Below are 16,335 nucleotides of genomic sequence, written 5' to 3'. Positions count from 1 at the left end.
GTCCACATGGCCGTCCTTCTGCCACTCCCTGTTGGTGAGTATCCTGATCGGACTGTCCACATGGCTGTCCTTCTGCCACTCCCTGTTAATGATGAGTATCCTGATCGGACTGTCCACATGGCCATCCTGCCACTCCCTGTGGGCGGGGAGTATCCTGCTCGGACTGTCCACATGGCCGTCCTTCTGCCACTCCCTGTTGGCGGCGAGTATCCTGATCGGACTGTCTACATGGCCGTCCTTCTGCCACTCCCTGTTAATGATGAGTATCCTGCTCGGACTGTCCACATGGCCGTCCTTCTCCCACTCCCTGTTGGCGGTGAGTATCCTGATCGGACTGTCCACATGGCCGTCCTTCTGCCACTCCCTGTTAATGATGAGTATCCTGCTCGGACTGTCCACATGGCCGTCCTTCTGCCACTCCCTGTTGGCGGGGAGTATCCTGCTCGGACTGTCCACATGGCTGTCCTTCTGCTACTCCCTGTTAATGATGAGTATCCTGATCGGACTGTCCACATGGCCATCCTTCTGCCTCTCCCTGGTGGCGGTGAGTATCCTGATCGGACTGTCCACATGGCCATCCTTCTGCCTCTCCCTGGTGGCGGTGAGTATCCTGATCGGACTGTCCACATGGCCGTCCTTCTGCCACTCCCTGTTAATGATGAGTATCCTGATCGGACTGTCCACATGGCCATACTTCTGCCACTCCCTGGTGGCGGTGAGTATCCTGATCGGACTGTCCACATGGCCGTCCTTCTGCCACTCCCTGTTAATGATGAGTATCCTGCTCGGACTGTCCACATGGCCGTCCTTCTGCCACTCCCTGTTGGCGGGGAGTATCCTGCTCGGACTGTCCACATGGCCGTCCTTCTGCCACTCCCTGTTGGTGGTGAGTATCCTGCTCGGACTGTCCACATGGCCGTCCTTCTGCCACTCCCTGTTAATGATGAGTATCCTGCTCGGACTGTCCACATGGCCGTCCTTCTGCCACTCCCTGTTGGCGGGAAGTATCCTGCTCGGACTGTCCACATGGCCGTCCTTCTGCCACTCCCTGTTGGCGGCGAGTATCCTGATCGGACTGTCCACATGGCCATCCTTCTGCCACTCCCTGTTAATGATGAGTATCCTGCTCGGACTGTCCACATGGCCGTCCTTCTGCCACTCCCTGTTGGCGGGGAGTATCCTGCTCGGACTGTCCACATGGCTGTCCTTCTGCCACTCCCTCTTAATGATGAGTATCCTGATCGGACTGTCCACATGGCCATCCTTCTGCCTCTCCCTGGTGGCGGTGAGTATCCTGATCGGACTGTCCACATGGCCGTCCTTCTGCCACTCCCTGGTGGCGGTGAGTATCCTGATCGGACTGTCCACATGGCCGTCCTTCTGCCACTCCCTGTTAATGATGAGTATCCTGATCGGACTGTCCACATGGCCGTCCTTCTGCCACTCCCTGTTAATGATGAGTATCCTGATCGGACTGTCCACATGGCCGTCCTTCTGCCACTCCCTGTTGGCGGCGAGTATCCTGATCGGACTGTCCACATGGCCGTCCTTCTGCCACTCCCTGTTGGCGGTGAGTATCCTGCTCGGACTGTCCACATGGCCGTCCTTCTGCCACTCCCTGTTGGCGAGTATCCTGATCGGACTGTCCACATGGCCATCCTTCTGCCACTCCCTGTTGGCGGCGAGTATCCTGATCGGACTGTCCACATGGCCGTCCTTCTGCCACTCCCTGTTGGCGGTGAGTATCCTGCTCGGACTGTCCACATGGCCGTCCTTCTGCCACTCCCTGTTGGCGAGTATCCTGATCGGACTGTCCACATGGCCGTCCTTCTGCCACTCCCTGTTGGCGGCGAGTATCCTGATCGGACTGTCCACATGGCCATCCTTCTGCCACTCCCTGTTAATGATGAGTATCCTGCTCGGACTGTCCACATGGCCGTCCTTCTGCCACTCCCTGTTGGCGGGGCGTATCCTGCTCGGACTGTCCACATGGCTGTCCTTCTGCCACTCCCTGTTAATGATGAGTATCCTGATCGGACTGTCCACATGGCCATCCTTCTGCCTCTCCCTGGTGGCGGTGAGTATCCTGATCGGACTGTCCACATGGCCGTCCTTCTGCCACTCCCTGGTGGCGGTGAGTATCCTGATCGGACTGTCCACATGGCCGTCCTTCTGCCACTCCCTGGTGGCGGTGAGTATCCTGATCGGACTGTCCACATGGCCGTCCTTCTGCCACTCCCTGTTAATGATGAGTATCCTGATCGGACTGTCCACATGGCCGTCCTTCTGCCTCTCCCTGGTGGCGGTGAGTATCCTGATCGGACTGTCCACATGGCCGTCCTTCTGCCACTCCCTGTTGGCGGTGAGTATCCTGCTCGGACTGTCCACATGGCCGTCCTTCTGCCACTCCCTGTTGGCGAGTATCCTGATCGGACTGTCCACATGGCCGTCCTTCGAACACTCCCTGTTGGCGAGTATCCTGATCGGACTGTCCACATGGCCGTCCTGCTGCCACTCCCTGTTGGCGAGTATCCTGATCGGACTGTCCACATGGCCGTCCTGCTGCCACTCCCTGTTGGCAGTGAGTATCTGTCCTGATGGTATATGACTGGTGATGTCCGTGTCTCTCACATGGCGCTCTCTGGGGGCTGTCGCCGCTGACTCTTGCCCAGGAGCTAAGCCACTGCCCGTGGAGGGTCTTGTCTTCAGTTTATTTACCCACCATCTTACTCTCGAATCCAGCGGTATACCAAGCCCAGGTTACACCACCATATAAACATGGCTGCCGTCTCATCCTCACCTATCCGCTGTTCTGTCGCTCGTTACCGCCATCTCCTGAAGGATGTTCTGATTGATGGTGGCGGCCATGTTTCTCTGGCTTTAGAGCAGTATCTTGGCTGCAATACTCAGGTGCTCCCGGGGGGGCAGCAGTGGTGGTGGAGGAGGGTTTATAGAAGCTGTTGCCAGCCGGGGGTCTTATCTTCTGGACGAGATTCAGTTTGTGGCCCCCAGAGAGTGCCATGAAATATTCAAATAGAGCGCTGTGGTGATGATGGCTGACCACTGATGAGGGCTCTCTCCGACGAGAGCGCTCTGCTGCCTCCAGATCTGCTCTAATGATGGCAGCGCTCTCTGTGGACTCTTCCTCGTTTCCATCCTCTTCTCCTCTGTGTGCTCCAGGGGGACCGCCAGGCACAAAAGCTTTCATTACCAGGGAGCCGTCTGATGGGGGAGGGACGCCACTCATCCACACTCACAAGGCTTTGCCCCGAGCGGCACGTATAGATCTGCCATTACCAGCCGCGCTTTCTAGGAACTGAGCAATGGCGGCTGGGGGGGGGGTAGGCAGCACATTACCCGAGCGCAGAGACTGACCCCCAATCCTCCAAGACACCTCTTCCCTGGATAAGCAGCAGCTTTTTGATGCGGGGGGCACAACACACAAGGCTGGATTAGCGACCCTCACACACAATAAATATGATCGTACAGACACTGAACAAGCAGGGGGCGGCTGGGAAATATCAGATCTGTGCTCATATCATCATTTTATGGTGGTGTACATACTGCATCACCCACAATGCACCACAGCAGAATTAAGATTGCAGCTCTGAAGGTATATGGACTCTGGAACAGTAAAGAATGAAGTAAAGCTGTGACCAAGTTATGTCTGGGTAGATGCAGACATCAGTCACAGGAGAAGCAGGAAATGTCTATAGGTGCCATGTAAGGATGGAGAAGGCTCCAGCAGTCATCACTCCACCCATCCACCATCGAAGATCATTCTCTCCAATCTCCATCATCAGACAAGAGTCAATATGTTATCCACAGCAGCCGGAGTCATCATGGCTCTGAATCTCACACTTAGTGGGGTACACACTGGGACTCCCCTTCTCCGGGAGCTTGGCTCGTCTTGTCGGATCTGTGAAATAATCTGAAAAGCCAAATAGTAAGATGCAGAAGCAACATCAACAGGACCGACCATCGGACCTGCCCAACAGGGTCTCACTAACAACACAAACAATGCCACACGTGGCTGCAAATGTGAGAGTGCGGTCGGGGGCTCTAAGTGCAATAAGATGATTGTCTGTGTGAGAGTGGGGTCGGGGGTTCTAGGTGCGATCAGATGATTGTAGGTGTAAGGGTGGGGTCGGGGGTTCTAGGTGAGAGCAGATGATTGTCTGTGTGAGGGTGGGGTCGGGGGTTCTAGGTGCGATCAGATGATTGTAGATGTGAGGGTGAGGTCGGGGGTTCTAGGTGCGATCAGATGATTGTAGATGTGAGGGTGAGGTCGGGGGTTCTAGGTGCGATCAGATGATTGTAGATGTGAAGGTGGGGTTGGGGGCTCCAGGCGCTATCAGATGATTGTAGATGTGAGGGTGAGGTCGGGGGTTCTAGGTGCGATCAGATGATTGTAGATGTGAGGGTGGGGTCGGGGGTTCTAGGTGCAATCAGATGATTGTAGATGTGAGGGTGGGGTCGGGGGTTCTAGGTGCGATCAGATGATTGTAGATGTGAGGGTGGGGTCGGGGGCTCCAGGTGCGATCAGATGAATGTAGATGTAAGGGTGGGGTCGGGGGCTCCAGGAGCTATCAGATGATTGTAGATGTGAGGGTGGGGGTCGGGGGCTCCAGGCGCTATCAGATGATTGTAGATGTGAGGGTGGGGGTCGGGGGCTCCAGGCGCTATCAGATGATTGTAGATGTGAGGGTGGGGTCGGGGGCTCCAGGCGCGATCAGATGATTGTAGATGTGAGGGTGGGGTCGGGGGCTCCAGGTGCGATCAGATGATTGTAGATGTGAGGGTGGGGTCAGGGGCGATCAGATGATTGTAGATGTGAGGGTGGGGTCGGGGGCTCCAGGCGCGATCAGATGATTGTAGATGTGAGGGTGGGGTCAGGGGCGATCAGATGATTGTAGATGTGAGACCCGTTTCATATTCTCCACTCTGTTACTATACATGTTAGTCCATCTGACACTATATCCTGCTCTCCTCGGTAATCATTAACTTTGCCTGCACGGAGACGAAGCTTTCTCCTCCGCTCGTCTCCATAGTAACCGTTGCGTGTGGGATACTGTATAACTACATTACAAGGCTGTAATATGATTAAATAAAGGCCATAAAGGATCTGTTGGGGCCGTCTGGAGCGGATCAGGAGACACGAGCCGTCATTGCCTCTATCTACAGTGGTTGGGGGTCTCCTCATCCGCGTGGTTCTCCCAAGGAAAGACCCTTGATTCCTGCGGTCTGCAGGTTTCTATCAACGTAATACAGCGCCCGACCAGGAGGTGATCAGCAAATGTCCCCGGGGTGCAGACCTGTATACACAGACCAGTGATACCCCAAAACTGCACCCAGTCCGCCCCTTATACCGCTACTGCCCACTGTGCCCAGATTACACCAGTGTACCCATGTGTACACCACAGGCCCCGCCACCTGCCATCACTGTGTACACCATGTGTATACCACGGGCCCCGCCACCTGCCATCACTGTGTACACCATGTGTATACCACGGGCCCCGCCACCTGCCATCACTGTGTACACCATGTGTATACCACGGGCCCCGCCACCTGCCATCACTGTGTACACCATATGTATACCACGGGCCCCGCCACCTACCATCACTGTGTACACCATGTGTATACCACGGACCCCGCCACCTACCATCACTGTGTACACCATGTGTATACCACGGGCCCCGCCACCGGCCATCACTGTGTACACCATGTGTATACCACGGGCCCCGCCACCTGCCATCACTGTGTACACCATGTGTATACCACGGGCCCCGCCACCTACCATCACTGTGTACACCATGTGTATACCACGGACCCCGCCACCTACCATCACTGTGTACACCATGTGTATACCACGGGCCCCGCCCCCTGCCATCACTGTGTACACCATGTGTATACCACGGGCCCCGCCCCCTGCCATCACTGTGTACACCATGTGTATACCACGGGCCCCGCCACCTGCCATCACTGTGTACACCATGTGTATACCACGGGCCCCGCCACCTACCATCACTGTGTACACCACGTGTATACCACGGGCCCCGCCACATACCATCACTGTACACCACGTGTATACCACGGGCCCCGCCACATACCATCACTGTACACCACGTGTATACCACGGGCCCCGCCACCTACCATCACTGTGTACACCACGGGCCCCGCCACCTGCCATCACTGTGTACACCACGTGTATACCACGGGCCCCGCCACATACCATCACTGTACACCACGTGTATACCACGGGCCCCGCCACATACCATCACTGTACACCACGTGTATACCACGGGCCCCGCCACCTACCATCACTGTGTACACCACGGGCCCCGCCACCTGCCATCACTGTGTACACCATGTGTATACCACGGGCCCCGCCACCTGCCATCACTGTGTACACCACGTGTATACTACAGGCCCCGCCACCTACCATCACTGTGTACACCACGTGTATACCACAGGCCCCGCCACCTACCATCACTGTGTACACCATGTGTACACCACGGGCCCCGCCACCTACCATCACTGTGTACACCATGTGTATACCACGGGCCCCGCCACCTACCATCACTGTGTACACCATGTGTATACCACGGGCCCCGCCACCTACCATCACTGTGTATACCACGGGCCCCGCCACCTGCCACACTGTGTACACCACGTGTATACCACAGGCCCCGCCACCTACCATCACTGCGTACACCACGTGTATACCACAGGCCCCGCCACCTACCATCACTGCGTACACCACGTGTATACCACAGGCCCCGCCACCTACCATCACTGCGTACACCACGTGTATACCACAGGCCCCGCCACCTGCCATCACTGCGTACACCACGTGTATACCACAGGCCCCGCCACCTGCCATCACTGCGTACACCACGTGTATACCAGGGGCCCCGCCACCTGCCATCACTGCGTACACCACGTGTATACCAGGGGCCCCGCCACCTGCCATCACTGCGTACACCACGTGTATACCAGGGGCCCCGCCACCTGCCATCACTGCGTACACCACGTGTATACCAGGGGCCCCGCCACCTGCCATCACTGCGTACACCACGTGTATACCAGGGGCCCCGCCACCTGCCATCACTGCGTACACCACGTGTATACCAGGGGCCCCGCCACCTGCCATCACTGCGTACACCACGTGTATACCAGGGGCCCCGCCACCTGCCATCACTGCGTACACCACGTGTATACCAGGGGCCCCGCCACCTGCCATCACTGCGTACACCACGTGTATACCAGGGGCCCCGCCACCTGCCATCACTGCGTACACCATGTGTATACCAGGGGCCCCGCCACCTGCCATCACTGCGTACACCATGTGTATACCAGGGGCCCCGCCACCTGCCATCACTGCGTACACCATGTGTATACCAGGGGCCCCGCCACCTGCCATCACTGCGTACACCATGTGTATACCAGGGGCCCCGCCACCTGCCATCACTGCGTACACCATGTGTATACCAGGGGCCCCGCCACCTGCCATCACTGCGTACACCATGTGTATACCAGGGGCCCCGCCACCTGCCATCACTGTGTACACCATGTGTATACCACGGGCCCCGCCACCTGCCATCACTGTGTACACCACGGATCCCGCCACCTACCATCACTGTGTACACCATGTGTATACCACAGGCCCCGCCACCTGCCATCACTGTGTACACCATGTGTATACCACGGGCCCCGCCACCTGCCATCACTGTGTACACCATGTGTATACCACGGGCCCCGCCACCTGCCATCACTGTGTACACCATGTGTATACCACGGGCCCCGCCACCTGCCACACTGTGTACACCATGTGTATACCACGGGCCCCGGCACCTGCCATCACTGTGTACACCATGTGTATACCACGGGCCCCGCCCCCTGCCATCACTGTGTACACCATGTGTATACCACGGGCCCCGCCACCTGCCATCACTGTACATCATGTGTATACCACGGGCCCCGCCACCTGCCATCACTGTGTACACCATGTGTATGCCACGGGCCCCGCCACCTGCCATCACTGTGTACACCATGTGTATACCACGGGCCCCGCCACCTGCCATCACTGTGTACACCATGTGTATACCACGGGCCCCGCCACCTGCCATCACTGTGTACACCATGTGTATACCACGGGCCCCGCCACCTGCCATCACTGTACACCATGTGTATACCACGGGCCCCGCCACCTGCCATCACTGTGTACACCATGTGTATACCACGGGCCCCGCCACCTGCCATCACTGTGTACACCATGTGTATACCACGGGCCCCGCCACCTGCCATCACTGTGTACACCATGTGTATACCACGGGCCCCGCCACCTGCCATCACTGTGTACACCATGTGTATACCACGGGCCCCGTCACCTGCCATCACTGTGTACACCATGTGTATACCACGGGCCCCGCCACCTGCCATCACTGTGTACACCATGTGTATACCACGGGCCCCGCCACCTGCCATCACTGTGTACACCATGTGTATACCACGGGCCCCGCCACCTGCCATCACTGTACACCATGTGTATACCACGGGCCCCGCCACCTGCCATCACTGTGTACACCATGTGTATACCACGGGCCCCGCCACCTGCCATCACTGTGTACACCATGTGTATACCACGGGCCTCGCCACCTACCATCACTGTGTACACCATGTGTATACCACGGGCCTCGCCACCTACCATCACTGTGTACACCATATGTATACCACGGGCCCCGCCACCTACCATCACTGTGTACACCATATGTATACCACGGGCCCCGCCACCTACCATCACTGTGTACACCGTGCCACACTGTACCCATCACCCCGACCTTCCGACCCATGACCACCTGTCATTGTGGCAGATTGCAGATCCAGAAAACAGGGCGAGAATATCAGGGGTCTCCTAATCCACATCATTCCTCTGCAAGCACCCCTCAACAGACTGGCCCCGTACATTAGATCCACCCAATGCCCCCTCCCCCGTACATTAGATCCACCCAATGCCCCCTCCCCCGTACATTAGATCCACCCAATGCCCCCTCCCCCGTACATTAGATCCACCCAATGCCCCCTCCCCCGTACATTAGATCCACCCAATGCCCCCTCCCCCGTACATTAGATCCACCCAATGCCCCCTCCCCCATACATTAGATCCACCCAATGCCCCCTCCCCCGTACATTAGATCCACCCAATGCCCCCTCCCCCGTACATTAGATCCACCCAATGCCCCCTCCCCCGTACATTAGATCCACCCAATGCCCCCTCCCCCGTACATTAGATCCACCCAATGCCCCCTCCCCCGTACATTAGATCCACCCAATGCCCCCTCCCCCGTACATTAGATCCACCCAATGCCCCCTCCCCCGTACATTAGATCCACCCAATGCCCCCTCCCCCGTACATTAGATCCACCCAATGCCCCCTCCCCCGTACATTAGATCCACCCAATGCCCCCTCCCCCGTACATTAGATCCACCCAATGCCCCCTCCCCCGTACATTAGATCCACCCAATGCCCCCTCCCCCGTACATTAGATCCACCCAATGCCCCCTCCCCCGTACATTAGATCCACCCAATGCCCCCTCCCCCGTACATTAGATCCACCCAATGCCCCCTCCCCCGTACATTAGATCCACCCAATGCCCCCTCCCCCATACATTAGATCCACCCAATGCCCCCTCCCCCGTACATTAGATCCAGGCAGCACGGTGGCTCAGTGGTTAGCACTGCAGCCTAACAGCGCTGGGGTCCTGGGTTCACGGACGACATCTGCAAGGAGTGTATATGTTCTCCCCGTGTTTGTGTGGGTTTCCTCCGGGTTCTTCGGTTTCCTCCCACATTCCAAAGACTGATAGGGAATCTAGATTGTAAGCCCCAATGGGGACAGTGATGATAATGTATGTAAAGCGTTGTGGAATTAATGGCGCTATGTAAGTGAGGAAAATAACTAAATAAAATATAATACACCACCCATATATATATTTTTTTGCCCTTCTCGCCTCCTCTGCCCGCACCCCTCCTCACAGACCGCCCTTCTCGCCTCCTCTGCCCGCACCCCTCCGCACAGACTGCTTTTCTCGCCTCCTCTGCCCGCACCCCTCCACACAGACCGCCCTTCTCGCCTCCTCTGCCCGCACCCCTCCACACAGACCGCCCTTCTCGCCTCCTCTGCCCGCACCCCTCCGCACAGACTGCCCTTCTCGCCTCCTCTGCCCGCACCCCTCCGCACAGACTGCCCTTCTCGCCTCCTCTGCCCGCACCCCTCCACACAGACTGCCCTTCTCGCCTCCTCTGCCCGCACCCCTAAGCACAGACTGCCCTTTTCGCCTCCTCTGCCCGCACCCCTAAGCACAGACTGCCCTTTTCGCCTCCTCTGCCCGCACCCCTAAGCACAGACTGTCCTTTTCGCCTCCTCTGCCCGCACCCCTCCGCACAGACTGCCCTTTTCGCCTCCTCTGCCCGCACCCCTCCGCACAGACTGCCCTTTTCGCCTCCTCTGCCCGCACCCCTAAGCACAGACTGCCCTTTTCGCCTCCTCTGCCCGCACCCCTAAGCACAGACTGTCCTTTTCGCCTCCTCTGCCCGCACCCCTCCGCACAGACTGCCCTTTTCGCCTCCTCTGCCCGCACCCCTAAGCACAGACTGCCCTTTTCGCCTCCTCTGCCCGCACCCCTAAGCACAGACTGTCCTTTTCGCCTCCTCTGCCCGCACCCCTCCGCACAGACTGCCCTTTTCGCCTCCTCTGCCCGCACCCCTAAGCACAGACTGCCCTTTTCGCTTTCCTCCTCTGCCCGTACCCCTCCACACAGACTGCCCTTGTTACTTCCTCTGCTCCGCACCCCTCTGCCCAGACTACTCTTCTTGCCTCCTCTGCCTGCACCCCTCCACCAGCTCCCCACTGTATAGACTGCCCTTCTTTCCTTCTCCTATGTCCGCACCCCACAGCACAGACTGCGTTTCCCCCCTCCTCTGCTGCCACCCATCCACACCATCTATCCCCATCCCCTCTACTGCTCCTCTCTTGTTGCACCCCTTTGCATTGTCGGTCCCTTCTTCGGTGTGCAACCTTTTACACAGTCTTTCCTTTGAACTAGCCCCCCCCCCCCATCACCTCCCCACCCCCTCTGTACCACTGCCCTCACCAACCCATAGTACCATTACGTACCCCCCAGCACACAGTCTGCCACCTCCTCTTGCACCCTAGTCGCTGGCTATCCCCCACCCCAGGGGCCGAGGTTGTGTTCTTCCAGTAATTAAATTCATTACGCTTTCTTACTTCCACTCTGCAGCCATGGAAATCTCTGTTTTCCACAGGCTGGGTGGTCCCAGGGGACGCACAGTATTGGGCCGGATCTTGGGTCTCATTAGGGGAAGGTAACGATGTCCCTGGTGAAATGCGCTTATAATAACTTATTACAGATGGCAGCCGCGACCGTCTACACCGAGGTCGTATCACTAGAAACGTGCCCCATCACCAGTAATGCCCCTCATGTCCCAAACGCCATGTGCACAGCAACCAGGACCGCCGGAGAAGGACACGCTCCATCATCAGCTTCATCGCTGCTCTGACAGATGGGGTGAAGGTGCTGGCGGTGCGGTGGCCCCCCCCCCACCCCTGACACCGCGCCGGCGGTTAGGTCGCCCCCCCGACACCGCGCCGGCGGTTAGAGAGGACATGAGCCGTGCTGCTCTCCGGGAAGCGATGCCTGTGGTCCTAATCCATGAAAATCCACATTATTCCTGCCACTTGTCCTGACAGTGTTACCACACAGAGAATCAGTCAGACGCGGCGGCTGAGTGTGATGGACGACGTGCGAGAGCAGATAATGTGCTGTCTGTCCTCCGGCTCCGCGTCCTTCTTACTGATGGATTCCCCCAAAATAGCATCTGCTGCGCCCAGCTCTGTCCTTACTAAAAGCTCCGTCACCGCACACAGCGGGCTCCGCACTGTCACCCACTGAGCATGGGCTGATGGGACAGACTACGAGGAAGCCACACACTGCATGCTGACTGTTTCCCTTATTTTGATACAGGGAAACTATATATTTTTGTACCATGTTAGCCAGTAGATAGAAGGTTTGCCTTATGGCAGTGTAGAATCAGATGATCAATGCCGATTCCCCAGAACCAGACAACAAAATAAACCCCGACCGGCCATTTCTGGGCAGCATCCGTATTGGCAGACTTAGGGGTCACATTCCCTGGGAGACAGGCGTACAACCCGACCCTGCCTGCTGCAGAATTCATGGGTCATGTAACGCGCGTGACGAGAGGTGAGAGGTGTGCGCCGCTCGTGGGTCATGTGACGCATGCGCCGAGAGGTAAGAGGTGTGCGCCGCCCGTGGGTCATGTGACGCGCGCGTGACGAGAGGTGTGCGCCACCCATGGGTCATGTGACGCGTGCGCCGAGAGGTGTGCGCTGCCCGACTAGAGGTGTGCGCCACCCGTGGGTCATGTGACGCGCGCGTGACGAGAGGTGTGCGCTGCCCGTGGGTCATGTGACGCGTGCGCCGAGAGGTGAGAGGTGTGCGCCGCCCGTGGGTCATGTGACGCGCGCGTGACGAGAGGTGTGCGCCGTCCGTGGGTCATGTGACGCGCGCGATGAGAGGTGTGCGCCGCCCGTGGGTCATGTGACGCGTGCGCCGAGAGGTGTGCGCCGCCCGTGGGTCATGTGACGCGCACGATGAGAGGTGTGCGCCGTCCGTGGGTCATGTGACGCGCACGATGAGAGGTGTGCGCCGTCCGTGGGTCATGTGACGTGTGCGATGATCGCTCTCTAGAGATGACTAGATTTCTCACCTGCTGCAAATTCTCTGATATTTTCTGGTCTCTTCAGTAGAACTTCTCTAGAAAACAGAAATGGAGAGAAACCCGGTCAGGAGGGGCCGTCATGTGACCCAAGGGAGCAGCTATACATTATAATTACCGGATGAATCCAGAGAGCAGCAGCTGCAGCTCAGGACGGCTCCTCAGATATTGCTCATTAATGATCCGGGTCTGAATCTGGAGCAAGAAAAACGTGAGATGTCAGCAGGTGGCAGATATAACAATGGGGGCAACGCCAGGTGTACGGAGAGGGGGGGGGGGGGGGGGGAGACACGCCGCCAGGTGTACGGGGGGAGGCCGCCGCCAGGCGTATGGAGAGGGGGGGGGACCGCCAGGTGTACGGAGGGGGACTGCCAGGTGTACGGGGAAGAGGGGGCGCCGTCAGGTGTACGGATGGGGAAGCTGCCGCCAGGCGTACAGAGGCGGGGCCGCCAGGGGTACCGAAGGGGGTAGGGGGGCACCGCCAGGCGTAGAGGGGGGAGGGGTGGCAGGCAGCAGCCGGTGTATGGGGGGCGCTGGTGGCAGCGGCCGGTGTATGGGGGGGCAGCGGCCGGTGTATGGGGGGCGCGGTGGGCAGCGGCCAGTGTATGGGGAGGGGGCAGCGCCAGGTGTATGGAGAGGGGGCATCGGCCGGTGTATAGGGGGGGGGCCGCCGCCAGGTGTATGGAGAGGGGGCATCGTCAGGTGTACGGAGAGGGGGGGGGGGGCGCCGCCGCCTGGCGTATGGAGAGGGGGGGGGGACCGCCAGGTGTATGAGGGGGACTGCCAGGTGTACGGGGAAGAGGGGGCGCCGTCAGGTGTACGGACGGGGGGAAGCTGCCGCCAGGCGTACAGAGGCGGGGCCGCCAGGGGTACCGAAGGGGGTAGGGGGGCACCGCCAGGCATACCGAAGGGGTAGGGGGGCACCGCCAGGCGTAGAGGGGGGAGGGGGGGCAGGCAGCAGCCGGTGTATGGGGGGCGCTGGTGGCAGCGGCCGGTGTATGGGGGGGCAGCGGCCGGTGTATGGGGGGCGCGGTGGGCAGCGGCCAGTGTATGGGGGAGGGGGGGACGGGGGCCGGTGTATGGGGGGGGGGCAGCGGCCGGTGTATGGGGGCGGGCAGCGGCCGGTGTACAGGGGGGGGAGCGGCCGGTGTACAGGGGGGGGAGCGGCCGGTGTACAGGGGGGGGCAGCGGCCGGTGTATGGGGGGGGGGCAGCGGCCGGTGTATGGGGGGGGGGCAGCGGCCGGTGTACGGGGGGGGGCAGCGGCCGGTGTATGGGGGGGGGGCAGCGGCCGGTGTATGGGGGGGGGGCAGCGGCCGGTGTATGGGGGGGGGGGGGGCAGCGGCCGGTGTATGGGGGGGGAGCACCGGCCGGTGTATGGGGGGGGGGCAGCGGCCGGTGTATGGGGGAGCACCGGCCGGTGTATGGGGGGGCAGCGGCCGGTGTATGGGGGGGGGCACCGGCCGGTGTATGGGGGGGGGCACCGGCCAGTGTATGGGGGGGGGCACCGGCCAGTGTATGGGGGGGGGCACCGGCCAGTGTATGGGGGGGGGCACCGGCCAGTGTATGGGGGGGGGCACCGGCCAGTGTATGGGGGGGGGCACCGGCCAGTGTATGGGGGGGGGCACCGGCCGGTGTATGGGGGGGCAGCGGCCGGTGTATGGGGGGGCAGCGGCCGGTGTATGGGGGAGCAGCGGCCGTTGTATGGGGGGGGGGGCACCGGCCAGTGTATGGGGGGCAGCGGCCGGTGTATGGGGGAGCACCGGCCAGTGTATGGGGGAGCACCGGCCAGTGTATGGGGGAGCACCGGCCAGTGTATGGGGGAGCACCGGCCGGTGTATGGGGGAGCACCGGCCGGTGTATGGGGGGGCACCGGCCGGTGTATGGGGGGGCACCGGCCGGTGTATGGGGGGGCAGCGGCCAGTGTATGGGGGGGCAGCGGCCGGTGTATGGGGGGGCAGCGGCCGGTGTATGGGGGGGCAGCGGCCGGTGTATGGGGGGGCAGCGGCCAGTGTATGGGGGGGCAGCGGCCAGTGTATGGGGGGGCAGCGGCCAGTGTATGGGGGGGCAGCGGCCGGTGTATGGGGGGGCAGCGGCCGGTGTATGGGGGGGCAGCGGCCGGTGTATGGGGGGGCAGCGGCCGGTGTATGGGGGGGCAGCGGCCGGTGTATGGGGGGCAGCGGCCGGTGTATGGGGGGGCAGCGGCCAGTGTATGGGGGGGCACCGGCCAGTGTATGGGGGGGCAGCGGCCAGTGTATGGGGGGGCAGCGGCCGGTGTATGGGGGGGCAGCGGCCGGTGTATGGGGGTGCACCGCCCAGTGTATGGGGGGGCAGCGGCCAGTGTATGGGGGGGCAGCGGCCAGTGTATGGGGGGGCAGCGGCCAGTGTATGGGGGGGCAGCGGCCGGTGTATGGGGGGGCAGCGGCCGGTGTATGGGGGAGCACCGGCCGGTGTATGGGGGGGCAGCGGCCAGTGTATGGGGGGGCAGCGGCCAGTGTATGGGGGGGCAGCGGCCAGTGTATGGGGGAGCACCGGCCAGTGTATGGGGGAGCACCGGCCGGTGTATGGGGGGGCAGCGGCCGGTGTATGGGGGGGCAGTGGCCTCCTTTCACCTTCCAGTCCCGCAGTTGCTCCTGCTGCACGCAGTTCAGCGCTCCTTGGTCCGCATCTTCCGCCATGTCTCCACGCGCGGCACCGTTGCTAGGATTGGACGGTGGACGCTCCTTTTACGTATCGGGTCACGTGACCTTTTCACAGTTCCCATAGAGACGGCGACACTGGCTCCTGTGTGACGTCACTGGTCAGTGGATATCGTGTATTCCGATATGTGGTGTCTACTCACAACGGCGCTGTACACACTGCTGTAACTGCAGCTGTAATATATAGTAATGTAAGATATACCTTCTATATATAATACACCCCCTATACATTATATGTATATAATACACCCCCCGTACATTATATGTATATAATACACCCCCCCGTACATTATATGTATATAATACACCCCCCCGTACATTATATGTATATAATACACCCCCCCGTACATTATATGTATATAATACACCCCCCGTACATTATATGTATATAATACACCCCCCGTACATTATATGTATATAATACCCCCCCGTACATTATATGTATATAATACACCCCCCGTACATTATATGTATATAATACACCCCCCCGTACATTATATGTATATAATACACCCCCCCGTACATTATATGTATATAATACACCCCCCGTACATTATATGTATATAATACACCCCCCCGTACATTATATGTATATAATACACCCCCCCGTACATTATATGTATATAATACACCCCCCGTACATTATATGTATATAATACCCCCCCTGTACATTATATGTATATAATACACCCCCCTGTACATTATATGTATATAATACACCCCCCGTACATTATATGTATATAATACACCCCCCTGTACATTATATGTATATAATAAACCCCCCTGTACATTATATATATATAATACCCCCCCTGTA

The 16,335-nt window shown here is 59.4% G+C and overlaps 1 protein-coding gene across 1 annotated transcript; it reads right to left on the bottom strand.

The window, feature by feature from the left end:
* Positions 1-3,526: 3,526 nt before the first annotated feature.
* Positions 3,527-15,591, bottom strand: RIIAD1 (regulatory subunit of type II PKA R-subunit domain containing 1). Its single transcript, XM_073637184.1, has 4 exons — positions 15,432-15,591; positions 12,939-13,015; positions 12,812-12,858; positions 3,527-3,931 (listed from the first exon to the last, which is right to left on the bottom strand). Exons 1-4 carry the CDS (start codon positions 15,495-15,497, stop codon positions 3,819-3,821), a joined length of 303 nt encoding a protein of 100 aa, XP_073493285.1. The 5' UTR covers positions 15,498-15,591; the 3' UTR covers positions 3,527-3,818.
* Positions 15,592-16,335: the final 744 nt, after the last annotated feature.

This window comes from Phyllobates terribilis, unplaced genomic scaffold (genome assembly GCF_046119375.1).
Source record: "Phyllobates terribilis strain yellow unplaced genomic scaffold, ASM4611937v1 Scaffold_6__1_contigs__length_29720123, whole genome shotgun sequence".
Classification (NCBI taxonomy): domain Eukaryota; kingdom Metazoa; phylum Chordata; class Amphibia; order Anura; family Dendrobatidae; genus Phyllobates; species Phyllobates terribilis.
The sequence above is the reverse complement of the archived record's forward strand: the minus strand, read 5'-3'. Positions and strand labels throughout refer to the sequence as shown.

Bases quoted from the DNA above. Each gene is read 5' to 3' on its own strand.
- RIIAD1 (XM_073637184.1), bottom strand. From the start codon at position 15,497: ATGGCGGAAGATGCGGACCAAGGAGCGCTGAACTGCGTGCAGCAGGAG. The intron at 13,016-15,431 runs GTGAAAGGAGGC...TTCTTGCTCCAG, and splicing joins AGCAACTGCGGGACTGGAAG to ATTCAGACCCGGATCATTAA. The intron at 12,859-12,938 runs GTAATTATAATG...TCTGTTTTCTAG, and splicing joins CTGCTCTCTGGATTCATCCG to AGAAGTTCTACTGAAGAGAC.